General features: G+C 60.9%; 1 protein-coding gene across 1 annotated transcript; it reads right to left on the bottom strand.

Moving 5' to 3' along the window:
- Positions 1 to 14,396: 14,396 nt before the first annotated feature.
- LOC311210238 (olfactory receptor 5AS1-like) lies at positions 14,397 to 15,345 on the bottom strand (the record flags this gene model as incomplete). The annotated part of the gene is given in 3 exon segments (XM_084288027.1): positions 14,397 to 14,810; positions 14,812 to 14,976; positions 14,980 to 15,345. Coding segments are annotated over 3 exon segments (945 nt in total).
- Positions 15,346 to 15,596: the final 251 nt, after the last annotated feature.

The raw sequence follows: 15,596 nt of genomic DNA, 5'->3' as shown, positions 1-15,596 counted from the left end.
GTCAGTCTCACATCAGCGCCTGGTAAAATTCTGCAGAAGATGATCCTTGAAGTTCTTGAAGCGCACCTGGGGGACAAACCAGTCATTGGTCCCAGCCAACATGGGTTCATGAGGGGTAGGTCCTGCCTAACAAATCTGAATTCCTTTTATGATAAGATCACCCATCTAGTTGATCAAGGGAAACCAGCTGACGTGAACTTTTTGGACTTGAGCAAAGCTTTTGACATGGTTTCCCGTGGGATCCTACTGGACAAAATGTCCAGCATACAACTTAACAAACACATCATATGGTGGGTGAGCAATTGGCTGACAGGCAGGGCTCAAGGGCTTGTGGTAAATGGGGCCACATCAGGCTGGCGCATGGTCACTAGTGGGGTCCCTCAAGGCTCCATTTTAGGGCCAGTCCTCTTCAATGTTTTTATAAACGATTTAGATGTAGGACTAGAAGGTGTTTTGAGCAAATTTGCTGATGGCACCAAACTTGGAGGAGTTGTAGACTCAGATGAGGGTGGAAAGGCCTTGCAGAGAGATCTGGGCAGATTGGAGAGCTGGGCGATCACCAACCGCATGAAGATTAACAAGAGCAAGTGCCAGGTCCTGCACCTGGGACGGGGCAACCCTGGCTATACGTACTGACTGGGTGACGAGATGCTGGAGAGCAGCCCCGCAGAGAGGGATCCGGGGGCGGTGGTTGACAGCAAGTTGAACATGAGCCAGCAGTGTGCCCTGGCAGCCAGGAGGGCCAACCATACCCTGGGGTGCATCAAGCACGGCATTGCTGGTCAATCGAGGGAAGTGATTGTCCCGCTCTACTCTGCACTGGTGCGGCCTCACTTCGAGTACTGCATGAAGTTCTGGGCACCACAGTACAAGAAGGACATTAAACTGCTGGAGAGTGTCGAGAGGAGGGTGATGAAGATGGTGAAGGGCCTAGAGGGGAAGCCGTATGAGGAGCGGCTGAGGTCACTGGTCCTCTTCAGCCTGGGAAAGGGGAGACTGAGGGGGGACCTTATTGCAGCGTACAACTTCCTCACGTGGGGGAGTGCAGAGGCAGGTGCTGACCTATTCTCCGTAATCACCAGTGATAGGACCCATGGGAACGGTGTTAAGCTGAGGCAGGGAAGGTTTAGGCTGGACATCAGCAAGAGGTTCTTCACCGAGAGGAGAGTGGTTGCACACTGGAACAGGCTCCCCAGGGGCATAGTCACTGCACCAAGCCTGTCTGAATTTAAGAAGCGATTGGACTGTGCACTTAGTCACCTGGTCTAAACTTTTGGGTAGACCTGTGCGGTGCCAGGAGTTGGACTTGATGATCCTCATGGGTCCCTTCCAGCTCAGGATATTCTATGATTCTATAAATAGAGTAGTCAGAGGTCATGGGGCTAGATTTAGAAAAGTCCTGCATAAAGAAGGGATCTCAGAGAAGAAAATGTAAATAACATTAATATCAAGAAAAGGAATTCTGATTGCTAAATTCTTTATCTGTAATGACTAGAGAGATGAAAATCTATGATGGCAAGTTTGCCTTTAAGGTCATTTGCTTTTTTATTCATTTCTTTTATTTATTTGTATTGATTTTTTTAACAGGCTCTGTACTAATTTTGCTCACAGAATGACTAACAGAAATATGACCCTTGTGCACCTTTTGTGCACAAAATTCATTAGGTCAACTGTAACCACTAAGCCCCTTGTCAGGTTATTTCTACTAAGTGATAAGGAGCAATAGACCTTAAAATTTTGAAGCCAGGTAGATGAGCTTATTCCACAAGGTCTCTTGGCTCCACCCTTGTTAAGTGAAACCTGCCAGGTGTGGGTCATTTGACCTTTGCTATATAGGAAGCCTGAAGACTTGTGGGAGAATTGCCTCCCCAGGAGAGACTGAGGCTTGGGTAGCCTAGGGTGTTTTTCTCTCGTGGTGAATCGGGCTCAGTGTTCCCTATGAGGCTGCTTTTCCTTCATGTTTTCTGCCCTCTCTGTGAAATAGTTTTAGAGAATCTATGAGTTAGTTACGTTGGTGGTGCCTTCTTCAGAAAAACCCTGGTGGCACTATTTCACTGCGAAGCACTTTGGAAGTGACTCAAGCTCAGAAGACAGCAGGTAAGTGTTCCTGGGTTCTGTGGTTGTTACTGTTGAGGAGTGTGAGTACTAGCTTCACCTTGTCTGTTTACTGTGAAATTACTTAAGTGGATTCTAAGCTCCCTTCCAAGCACGGGAGGAAAAGAAGAAGAAAAAAAAAAAAAAGGGCCTCAGAAGCCCAAGTACACACAGGTCAGCCTGACGTTGAAGAAGGTTCTTAGGTATTTGGAAGACTGAAAAATGGGCTGTGTGAAAAAGGTGCCTTAATGTGAATGCAGATTTGCCTTGTGGCTGTCCTGGTTTCAGTTAGAACAGAATGAATTTTCTTCCTGGTAGCTGGTGGAATGCTGTGTTTTGGATTAGGATGAGAAGAGTGCTGATAACACCCCGATGTTTTAATCATTGCAGAGCAGTGCTTATACCAAGCCAAGGACACCTCAGTTTTGCTCTGTCCTGCCAACAGGCAGGCTGGGAGGGGACAGACCCAGGACAGGTGACCCAAACTAGCCAAAGGGGTATTACATACCATCTGACGTCATGTTAAAAAATATATAGGGGTGGCTAGCCGGGGGAAGGGGGGCGGAGTGCAAACGAGGACAGTGGTAAATAGAAACTGGTTGGGATGAATACTGGTGGAAAGATAGCTACTATGACTAAGTGGAAATTGTGAGAATGCACTGTTTGTCATAAAAGAAACACTGTTTCCACAATATGCAGGTCAAAAACAGTATGAAGAAAGTCTGTTATCTTCCCCTCAGGCCTGGGTCTCAGCTGTGACTGCTTCCTGAACAGCTACAGCAACTTGAAGAAAATTGAACATGCCCTCAAGCTCTATGAAAAAGAGTCTCAGCTATCAGAGGTAAGACTCTATCCATAGAAGAAAGACACTAGAGGCGGCACACTAGAGGCGGCACACTAGAGGCGGCACACTAGAGGCGGCACACTAGAGGCGGCACACTAGAGGCGGCACACTAGAGGCGGCACACTAGAGGCGGCACACTAGAGGCGGCACACTAGAGGCGGCACACTAGAGGCGGCACACTAGAGGCGGCACACTAGAGGCGGCACACTAGAGGCGGCACACTAGAGGCGGCACACTAGAGGCGGCACACTAGAGGCGGCACACTAGAGGCGGCACACTAGAGGCGGCACACTAGAGGCGGCACACTAGAGGCGGCACACTAGAGGCGGCACACTAGAGGCGGCACACTAGAGGCGGCACACTAGAGGCGGCACACTAGAGGCGGCACACTAGAGGCGGCACACTAGAGGCGGCACACTAGAGGCGGCACACTAGAGGCGGCACACTAGAGGCGGCACACTAGAGGCGGCACACTAGAGGCGGCACACTAGAGGCGGCACACTAGAGGCGGCACACTAGAGGCGGCACACTAGAGGCGGCACACTAGAGGCGGCACACTAGAGGCGGCACACTAGAGGCGGCACACTAGAGGCGGCACACTAGAGGCGGCACACTAGAGGCGGCACACTAGAGGCGGCACACTAGAGGCGGCACACTAGAGGCGGCACACTAGAGGCGGCACACTAGAGGCGGCACACTAGAGGCGGCACACTAGAGGCGGCACACTAGAGGCGGCACACTAGAGGCGGCACACTAGAGGCGGCACACTAGAGGCGGCACACTAGAGGCGGCACACTAGAGGCGGCACACTAGAGGCGGCACACTAGAGGCGGCACACTAGAGGCGGCACACTAGAGGCGGCACACTAGAGGCGGCACACTAGAGGCGGCACACTAGAGGCGGCACACTAGAGGCGGCACACTAGAGGCGGCACACTAGAGGCGGCACACTAGAGGCGGCACACTAGAGGCGGCACACTAGAGGCGGCACACTAGAGGCGGCACACTAGAGGCGGCACACTAGAGGCGGCACACTAGAGGCGGCACACTAGAGGCGGCACACTAGAGGCGGCACACTAGAGGCGGCACACTAGAGGCGGCACACTAGAGGCGGCACACTAGAGGCGGCACACTAGAGGCGGCACACTAGAGGCGGCACACTAGAGGCGGCACACTAGAGGCGGCACACTAGAGGCGGCACACTAGAGGCGGCACACTAGAGGCGGCACACTAGAGGCGGCACACTAGAGGCGGCACACTAGAGGCGGCACACTAGAGGCGGCACACTAGAGGCGGCACACTAGAGGCGGCACACTAGAGGCGGCACACTAGAGGCGGCACACTAGAGGCGGCACACTAGAGGCGGCACACTAGAGGCGGCACACTAGAGGCGGCACACTAGAGGCGGCACACTAGAGGCGGCACACTAGAGGCGGCACACTAGAGGCGGCACACTAGAGGCGGCACACTAGAGGCGGCACACTAGAGGCGGCACACTAGAGGCGGCACACTAGAGGCGGCACACTAGAGGCGGCACACTAGAGGCGGCACACTAGAGGCGGCACACTAGAGGCGGCACACTAGAGGCGGCACACTAGAGGCGGCACACTAGAGGCGGCACACTAGAGGCGGCACACTAGAGGCGGCACACTAGAGGCGGCACACTAGAGGCGGCACACTAGAGGCGGCACACTAGAGGCGGCACACTAGAGGCGGCACACTAGAGGCGGCACACTAGAGGCGGCACACTAGAGGCGGCACACTAGAGGCGGCACACTAGAGGCGGCACACTAGAGGCGGCACACTAGAGGCGGCACACTAGAGGCGGCACACTAGAGGCGGCACACTAGAGGCGGCACACTAGAGGCGGCACACTAGAGGCGGCACACTAGAGGCGGCACACTAGAGGCGGCACACTAGAGGCGGCACACTAGAGGCGGCACACTAGAGGCGGCACACTAGAGGCGGCACACTAGAGGCGGCACACTAGAGGCGGCACACTAGAGGCGGCACACTAGAGGCGGCACACTAGAGGCGGCACACTAGAGGCGGCACACTAGAGGCGGCACACTAGAGGCGGCACACTAGAGGCGGCACACTAGAGGCGGCACACTAGAGGCGGCACACTAGAGGCGGCACACTAGAGGCGGCACACTAGAGGCGGCACACTAGAGGCGGCACACTAGAGGCGGCACACTAGAGGCGGCACACTAGAGGCGGCACACTAGAGGCGGCACACTAGAGGCGGCACACTAGAGGCGGCACACTAGAGGCGGCACACTAGAGGCGGCACACTAGAGGCGGCACACTAGAGGCGGCACACTAGAGGCGGCACACTAGAGGCGGCACACTAGAGGCGGCACACTAGAGGCGGCACACTAGAGGCGGCACACTAGAGGCGGCACACTAGAGGCGGCACACTAGAGGCGGCACACTAGAGGCGGCACACTAGAGGCGGCACACTAGAGGCGGCACACTAGAGGCGGCACACTAGAGGCGGCACACTAGAGGCGGCACACTAGAGGCGGCACACTAGAGGCGGCACACTAGAGGCGGCACACTAGAGGCGGCACACTAGAGGCGGCACACTAGAGGCGGCACACTAGAGGCGGCACACTAGAGGCGGCACACTAGAGGCGGCACACTAGAGGCGGCACACTAGAGGCGGCACACTAGAGGCGGCACACTAGAGGCGGCACACTAGAGGCGGCACACTAGAGGCGGCACACTAGAGGCGGCACACTAGAGGCGGCACACTAGAGGCGGCACACTAGAGGCGGCACACTAGAGGCGGCACACTAGAGGCGGCACACTAGAGGCGGCACACTAGAGGCGGCACACTAGAGGCGGCACACTAGAGGCGGCACACTAGAGGCGGCACACTAGAGGCGGCACACTAGAGGCGGCACACTAGAGGCGGCACACTAGAGGCGGCACACTAGAGGCGGCACACTAGAGGCGGCACACTAGAGGCGGCACACTAGAGGCGGCACACTAGAGGCGGCACACTAGAGGCGGCACACTAGAGGCGGCACACTAGAGGCGGCACACTAGAGGCGGCACACTAGAGGCGGCACACTAGAGGCGGCACACTAGAGGCGGCACACTAGAGGCGGCACACTAGAGGCGGCACACTAGAGGCGGCACACTAGAGGCGGCACACTAGAGGCGGCACACTAGAGGCGGCACACTAGAGGCGGCACACTAGAGGCGGCACACTAGAGGCGGCACACTAGAGGCGGCACACTAGAGGCGGCACACTAGAGGCGGCACACTAGAGGCGGCACACTAGAGGCGGCACACTAGAGGCGGCACACTAGAGGCGGCACACTAGAGGCGGCACACTAGAGGCGGCACACTAGAGGCGGCACACTAGAGGCGGCACACTAGAGGCGGCACACTAGAGGCGGCACACTAGAGGCGGCACACTAGAGGCGGCACACTAGAGGCGGCACACTAGAGGCGGCACACTAGAGGCGGCACACTAGAGGCGGCACACTAGAGGCGGCACACTAGAGGCGGCACACTAGAGGCGGCACACTAGAGGCGGCACACTAGAGGCGGCACACTAGAGGCGGCACACTAGAGGCGGCACACTAGAGGCGGCACACTAGAGGCGGCACACTAGAGGCGGCACACTAGAGGCGGCACACTAGAGGCGGCACACTAGAGGCGGCACACTAGAGGCGGCACACTAGAGGCGGCACACTAGAGGCGGCACACTAGAGGCGGCACACTAGAGGCGGCACACTAGAGGCGGCACACTAGAGGCGGCACACTAGAGGCGGCACACTAGAGGCGGCACACTAGAGGCGGCACACTAGAGGCGGCACACTAGAGGCGGCACACTAGAGGCGGCACACTAGAGGCGGCACACTAGAGGCGGCACACTAGAGGCGGCACACTAGAGGCGGCACACTAGAGGCGGCACACTAGAGGCGGCACACTAGAGGCGGCACACTAGAGGCGGCACACTAGAGGCGGCACACTAGAGGCGGCACACTAGAGGCGGCACACTAGAGGCGGCACACTAGAGGCGGCACACTAGAGGCGGCACACTAGAGGCGGCACACTAGAGGCGGCACACTAGAGGCGGCACACTAGAGGCGGCACACTAGAGGCGGCACACTAGAGGCGGCACACTAGAGGCGGCACACTAGAGGCGGCACACTAGAGGCGGCACACTAGAGGCGGCACACTAGAGGCGGCACACTAGAGGCGGCACACTAGAGGCGGCACACTAGAGGCGGCACACTAGAGGCGGCACACTAGAGGCGGCACACTAGAGGCGGCACACTAGAGGCGGCACACTAGAGGCGGCACACTAGAGGCGGCACACTAGAGGCGGCACACTAGAGGCGGCACACTAGAGGCGGCACACTAGAGGCGGCACACTAGAGGCGGCACACTAGAGGCGGCACACTAGAGGCGGCACACTAGAGGCGGCACACTAGAGGCGGCACACTAGAGGCGGCACACTAGAGGCGGCACACTAGAGGCGGCACACTAGAGGCGGCACACTAGAGGCGGCACACTAGAGGCGGCACACTAGAGGCGGCACACTAGAGGCGGCACACTAGAGGCGGCACACTAGAGGCGGCACACTAGAGGCGGCACACTAGAGGCGGCACACTAGAGGCGGCACACTAGAGGCGGCACACTAGAGGCGGCACACTAGAGGCGGCACACTAGAGGCGGCACACTAGAGGCGGCACACTAGAGGCGGCACACTAGAGGCGGCACACTAGAGGCGGCACACTAGAGGCGGCACACTAGAGGCGGCACACTAGAGGCGGCACACTAGAGGCGGCACACTAGAGGCGGCACACTAGAGGCGGCACACTAGAGGCGGCACACTAGAGGCGGCACACTAGAGGCGGCACACTAGAGGCGGCACACTAGAGGCGGCACACTAGAGGCGGCACACTAGAGGCGGCACACTAGAGGCGGCACACTAGAGGCGGCACACTAGAGGCGGCACACTAGAGGCGGCACACTAGAGGCGGCACACTAGAGGCGGCACACTAGAGGCGGCACACTAGAGGCGGCACACTAGAGGCGGCACACTAGAGGCGGCACACTAGAGGCGGCACACTAGAGGCGGCACACTAGAGGCGGCACACTAGAGGCGGCACACTAGAGGCGGCACACTAGAGGCGGCACACTAGAGGCGGCACACTAGAGGCGGCACACTAGAGGCGGCACACTAGAGGCGGCACACTAGAGGCGGCACACTAGAGGCGGCACACTAGAGGCGGCACACTAGAGGCGGCACACTAGAGGCGGCACACTAGAGGCGGCACACTAGAGGCGGCACACTAGAGGCGGCACACTAGAGGCGGCACACTAGAGGCGGCACACTAGAGGCGGCACACTAGAGGCGGCACACTAGAGGCGGCACACTAGAGGCGGCACACTAGAGGCGGCACACTAGAGGCGGCACACTAGAGGCGGCACACTAGAGGCGGCACACTAGAGGCGGCACACTAGAGGCGGCACACTAGAGGCGGCACACTAGAGGCGGCACACTAGAGGCGGCACACTAGAGGCGGCACACTAGAGGCGGCACACTAGAGGCGGCACACTAGAGGCGGCACACTAGAGGCGGCACACTAGAGGCGGCACACTAGAGGCGGCACACTAGAGGCGGCACACTAGAGGCGGCACACTAGAGGCGGCACACTAGAGGCGGCACACTAGAGGCGGCACACTAGAGGCGGCACACTAGAGGCGGCACACTAGAGGCGGCACACTAGAGGCGGCACACTAGAGGCGGCACACTAGAGGCGGCACACTAGAGGCGGCACACTAGAGGCGGCACACTAGAGGCGGCACACTAGAGGCGGCACACTAGAGGCGGCACACTAGAGGCGGCACACTAGAGGCGGCACACTAGAGGCGGCACACTAGAGGCGGCACACTAGAGGCGGCACACTAGAGGCGGCACACTAGAGGCGGCACACTAGAGGCGGCACACTAGAGGCGGCACACTAGAGGCGGCACACTAGAGGCGGCACACTAGAGGCGGCACACTAGAGGCGGCACACTAGAGGCGGCACACTAGAGGCGGCACACTAGAGGCGGCACACTAGAGGCGGCACACTAGAGGCGGCACACTAGAGGCGGCACACTAGAGGCGGCACACTAGAGGCGGCACACTAGAGGCGGCACACTAGAGGCGGCACACTAGAGGCGGCACACTAGAGGCGGCACACTAGAGGCGGCACACTAGAGGCGGCACACTAGAGGCGGCACACTAGAGGCGGCACACTAGAGGCGGCACACTAGAGGCGGCACACTAGAGGCGGCACACTAGAGGCGGCACACTAGAGGCGGCACACTAGAGGCGGCACACTAGAGGCGGCACACTAGAGGCGGCACACTAGAGGCGGCACACTAGAGGCGGCACACTAGAGGCGGCACACTAGAGGCGGCACACTAGAGGCGGCACACTAGAGGCGGCACACTAGAGGCGGCACACTAGAGGCGGCACACTAGAGGCGGCACACTAGAGGCGGCACACTAGAGGCGGCACACTAGAGGCGGCACACTAGAGGCGGCACACTAGAGGCGGCACACTAGAGGCGGCACACTAGAGGCGGCACACTAGAGGCGGCACACTAGAGGCGGCACACTAGAGGCGGCACACTAGAGGCGGCACACTAGAGGCGGCACACTAGAGGCGGCACACTAGAGGCGGCACACTAGAGGCGGCACACTAGAGGCGGCACACTAGAGGCGGCACACTAGAGGCGGCACACTAGAGGCGGCACACTAGAGGCGGCACACTAGAGGCGGCACACTAGAGGCGGCACACTAGAGGCGGCACACTAGAGGCGGCACACTAGAGGCGGCACACTAGAGGCGGCACACTAGAGGCGGCACACTAGAGGCGGCACACTAGAGGCGGCACACTAGAGGCGGCACACTAGAGGCGGCACACTAGAGGCGGCACACTAGAGGCGGCACACTAGAGGCGGCACACTAGAGGCGGCACACTAGAGGCGGCACACTAGAGGCGGCACACTAGAGGCGGCACACTAGAGGCGGCACACTAGAGGCGGCACACTAGAGGCGGCACACTAGAGGCGGCACACTAGAGGCGGCACACTAGAGGCGGCACACTAGAGGCGGCACACTAGAGGCGGCACACTAGAGGCGGCACACTAGAGGCGGCACACTAGAGGCGGCACACTAGAGGCGGCACACTAGAGGCGGCACACTAGAGGCGGCACACTAGAGGCGGCACACTAGAGGCGGCACACTAGAGGCGGCACACTAGAGGCGGCACACTAGAGGCGGCACACTAGAGGCGGCACACTAGAGGCGGCACACTAGAGGCGGCACACTAGAGGCGGCACACTAGAGGCGGCACACTAGAGGCGGCACACTAGAGGCGGCACACTAGAGGCGGCACACTAGAGGCGGCACACTAGAGGCGGCACACTAGAGGCGGCACACTAGAGGCGGCACACTAGAGGCGGCACACTAGAGGCGGCACACTAGAGGCGGCACACTAGAGGCGGCACACTAGAGGCGGCACACTAGAGGCGGCACACTAGAGGCGGCACACTAGAGGCGGCACACTAGAGGCGGCACACTAGAGGCGGCACACTAGAGGCGGCACACTAGAGGCGGCACACTAGAGGCGGCACACTAGAGGCGGCACACTAGAGGCGGCACACTAGAGGCGGCACACTAGAGGCGGCACACTAGAGGCGGCACACTAGAGGCGGCACACTAGAGGCGGCACACTAGAGGCGGCACACTAGAGGCGGCACACTAGAGGCGGCACACTAGAGGCGGCACACTAGAGGCGGCACACTAGAGGCGGCACACTAGAGGCGGCACACTAGAGGCGGCACACTAGAGGCGGCACACTAGAGGCGGCACACTAGAGGCGGCACACTAGAGGCGGCACACTAGAGGCGGCACACTAGAGGCGGCACACTAGAGGCGGCACACTAGAGGCGGCACACTAGAGGCGGCACACTAGAGGCGGCACACTAGAGGCGGCACACTAGAGGCGGCACACTAGAGGCGGCACACTAGAGGCGGCACACTAGAGGCGGCACACTAGAGGCGGCACACTAGAGGCGGCACACTAGAGGCGGCACACTAGAGGCGGCACACTAGAGGCGGCACACTAGAGGCGGCACACTAGAGGCGGCACACTAGAGGCGGCACACTAGAGGCGGCACACTAGAGGCGGCACACTAGAGGCGGCACACTAGAGGCGGCACACTAGAGGCGGCACACTAGAGGCGGCACACTAGAGGCGGCACACTAGAGGCGGCACACTAGAGGCGGCACACTAGAGGCGGCACACTAGAGGCGGCACACTAGAGGCGGCACACTAGAGGCGGCACACTAGAGGCGGCACACTAGAGGCGGCACACTAGAGGCGGCACACTAGAGGCGGCACACTAGAGGCGGCACACTAGAGGCGGCACACTAGAGGCGGCACACTAGAGGCGGCACACTAGAGGCGGCACACTAGAGGCGGCACACTAGAGGCGGCACACTAGAGGCGGCACACTAGAGGCGGCACACTAGAGGCGGCACACTAGAGGGGCTAGGGGGCACACTAGAGGCGGCACACTAGAGGCGGCACACTAGAGGCGGCACACTAGAGGCGGCACGCTAGAGGCGGCACAGCTAGAGGCGGCACGCTAGAGGCGGCACGCTAGAGGCGGCACGCTAGAGGCGGCACGCTAGAGGCGGCACGCTAGAGGCGGCACGCTAGAGGCGGCACGCTAGAGGCGGCACGCTAGAGGCGGCACGCTAGAGGCGGCACGCTAGAGGCGGCACGCTAGAGGCGGCACGCTAGAGGCGGCACGCTAGAGGCGGCACGCTAGAGGCGGCACGCTAGAGGCGGCACGCTAGAGGCGGCACGCTAGAGGCGGCACGCTAGAGGCGGCACGCTAGAGGCGGCACGCTAGAGGCGGCACGCTAGAGGCGGCACGCTAGAGGCGGCACGCTAGAGGCGGCACGCTAGAGGCGGCACGCTAGAGGCGGCACGCTAGAGGCGGCACGCTAGAGGCGGCACGCTAGAGGCGGCACGCTAGAGGCGGCACGCTAGAGGCGGCACGCTAGAGGCGGCACGCTAGAGGCGGCACGCTAGAGGCGGCACGCTAGAGGCGGCACGCTAGAGGCGGCACGCTAGAGGCGGCACGCTAGAGGCGGCACGCTAGAGGCGGCACGCTAGAGGCGGCACGCTAGAGGCGGCACGCTAGAGGCGGCACGCTAGAGGCGGCACGCTAGAGGCGGCACGCTAGAGGCGGCACGCTAGAGGCGGCACGCTAGAGGCGGCACGCTAGAGGCGGCACGCTAGAGGCGGCACGCTAGAGGCGGCACGCTAGAGGCGGCACGCTAGAGGCGGCACGCTAGAGGCGGCACGCTAGAGGCGGCACGCTAGAGGCGGCACGCTAGAGGCGGCACGCTAGAGGCGGCACGCTAGAGGCGGCACGCTAGAGGCGGCACGCTAGAGGCGGCACGCTAGAGGCGGCACGCTAGAGGCGGCACGCTAGAGGCGGCACGCTAGAGGCGGCACGCTAGAGGCGGCACGCTAGAGGCGGCACGCTAGAGGCGGCACGCTAGAGGCGGCACGCTAGAGGCGGCACGCTAGAGGCGGCACGCTAGAGGCGGCACGCTAGAGGCGGCACGCTAGAGGCGGCACGCTAGAGGCGGCACGCTAGAGGCGGCACGCTAGAGGCGGCACGCTAGAGGCGGCACGCTAGAGGCGGCACGCTAGAGGCGGCACGCTAGAGGCGGCACGCTAGAGGCGGCACGCTAGAGGCGGCACGCTAGAGGCGGCACGCTAGAGGCGGCACGCTAGAGGCGGCACGCTAGAGGCGGCACGCTAGAGGCGGCACGCTAGAGGCGGCACGCTAGAGGCGGCACGCTAGAGGCGGCACGCTAGAGGCGGCACGCTAGAGGCGGCACGCTAGAGGCGGCACGCTAGAGGCGGCACGCTAGAGGCGGCACGCTAGAGGCGGCACGCTAGAGGCGGCACGCTAGAGGCGGCACGCTAGAGGCGGCACGCTAGAGGCGGCACGCTAGAGGCGGCACGCTAGAGGCGGCACGCTAGAGGCGGCACGCTAGAGGCGGCACGCTAGAGGCGGCACGCTAGAGGCGGCACGCTAGAGGCGGCACGCTAGAGGCGGCACGCTAGAGGCGGCACGCTAGAGGCGGCACGCTAGAGGCGGCACGCTAGAGGCGGCACGCTAGAGGCGGCACGCTAGAGGCGGCACGCTAGAGGCGGCACGCTAGAGGCGGCACGCTAGAGGCGGCACGCTAGAGGCGGCACGCTAGAGGCGGCACGCTAGAGGCGGCACGCTAGAGGCGGCACGCTAGAGGCGGCACGCTAGAGGCGGCACGCTAGAGGCGGCACGCTAGAGGCGGCACGCTAGAGGCGGCACGCTAGAGGCGGCACGCTAGAGGCGGCACGCTAGAGGCGGCACGCTAGAGGCGGCACGCTAGAGGCGGCACGCTAGAGGCGGCACGCTAGAGGCGGCACGCTAGAGGCGGCACGCTAGAGGCGGCACGCTAGAGGCGGCACGCTAGAGGCGGCACGCTAGAGGCGGCACGCTAGAGGCGGCACGCTAGAGGCGGCACGCTAGAGGCGGCACGCTAGAGGCGGCACGCTAGAGGCGGCACGCTAGAGGCGGCACGCTAGAGGCGGCACGCTAGAGGCGGCACGCTAGAGGCGGCACGCTAGAGGCGGCACGCTAGAGGCGGCACGCTAGAGGCGGCACGCTAGAGGCGGCACGCTAGAGGCGGCACGCTAGAGGCGGCACGCTAGAGGCGGCACGCTAGAGGCGGCACGCTAGAGGCGGCACGCTAGAGGCGGCACGCTAGAGGCGGCACGCTAGAGGCGGCACGCTAGAGGCGGCACGCTAGAGGCGGCACGCTAGAGGCGGCACGCTAGAGGCGGCACGCTAGAGGCGGCACGCTAGAGGCGGCACGCTAGAGGCGGCACGCTAGAGGCGGCACGCTAGAGGCGGCACGCTAGAGGCGGCACGCTAGAGGCGGCACGCTAGAGGCGGCACGCTAGAGGCGGCACGCTAGAGGCGGCACGCTAGAGGCGGCACGCTAGAGGCGGCACGCTAGAGGCGGCACGCTAGAGGCGGCACGCTAGAGGCGGCACGCTAGAGGCGGCACGCTAGAGGCGGCACGCTAGAGGCGGCACGCTAGAGGCGGCACGCTAGAGGCGGCACGCTAGAGGCGGCACGCTAGAGGCGGCACGCTAGAGGCGGCACGCTAGAGGCGGCACGCTAGAGGCGGCACGCTAGAGGCGGCACGCTAGAGGCGGCACGCTAGAGGCGGCACGCTAGAGGCGGCACGCTAGAGGCGGCACGCTAGAGGCGGCACGCTAGAGGCGGCACGCTAGAGGCGGCACGCTAGAGGCGGCACTTCACCAGTCCTACTATACGTTCTATTCATTGACTTTTCTCCTGCTATGTAAGTGGCTGAGAAAACACTTCCGTCTCTACTGATCTTCTTAGGGCTTCCATAACCTCCTTGTTCCTTAGGCTGTAGATCCTGGGGTTCAGCATGGGTAAGACCACAGTGTAAAATACAGCAGTTATTTTGTCTGTGTCTGGTGAGTAGCTGGAGCTAGGCCGTAAATAAGCGAAAAGGAGGGAACCGTAAAATATGCCAACAGCCATAAGGTGGGAGGTGCACGTAGAGAAGGCTTTGTGCCTGCTCTCTGTGGCATGAAACTGAAGGATGGTGCCAAGGATGCAGGCACAGGAGATGATGATGATCAGGAAGGTGCTGGTTTGTACAAAGCCACACATGGCGAAGAGGAGGACCTCATTGACATGTGTTTTGGAGCAGGAGAGCTCCAGCAGTGGGGGAATGTCACAGGAAAAAGGGGTTGATGGTGTTGGAGCCACAGAACGACAGGGTGAACACAAAGCTCGTGTGGACCAGTGAGGTCAGAACCCCACTGAGATAAGCCCCAGCTACCATGAAGGCGCAGGCCTGGTGGGACATGGTAATGGTGTAGAGAAGAGGATGACATATGGCCATTTAGTGGTCATAGGCCATCACAGCCAAAATGAGGCACTCAGCATCAGCAAGGGCAGCGAAGAGAAACATCTGTGTTGCACAACCAAAGAAAGAAATGGTCTTCCGCTGTGCTAACAGATTCAACAGCATCTTGGGAGCAATAGCAGATGAATAGCTGAGGTCTAAGAAAGATAAATTGCTTAGGAAATAGTACATGGGGCTATGAAGACAGGCATTGAGCCAGACGAGCACAATGATGCCAGCGTTGCCCGCCAGCGTGGTGATATAGATGAGCAGGAAGAGCCCAAACAAAGGTAATTCCACCTCCAAGCGGTCAATGAAACCCAAGAGAATGAACTCAGTCACTGCAGTGTAGTTTTCTTCAGGCATTTCCTTCCTTCACATCTGCCCTTTTGGTAAGCGTTGTCCAAGGGATCATTGGTTGGTCCTAACGCTTGAGCCATAATCAAGCAGGGTTCGTCCCTGTCTGCTCAAGAGACTTAAAGGTAGCACAATTATTTTACACACAATATCAAAAGGAGAAAGTGGTGATGTAAAGCATACTCAGACGTAAAACCTGAGGAGGAGGTTTTTCACATTGAAAGAGAAATTAGGAAACAATTCCGTGAGAAGTTCTTCCT

This window comes from Netta rufina, assembly GCF_964035555.1.
Source record: "Netta rufina genome assembly, chromosome: 5".
In the NCBI taxonomy this organism is placed as follows: Eukaryota; Metazoa; Chordata; class Aves; order Anseriformes; family Anatidae; genus Netta; species Netta rufina.
This window is presented reverse-complemented; position numbering and strand designations above follow the sequence as displayed.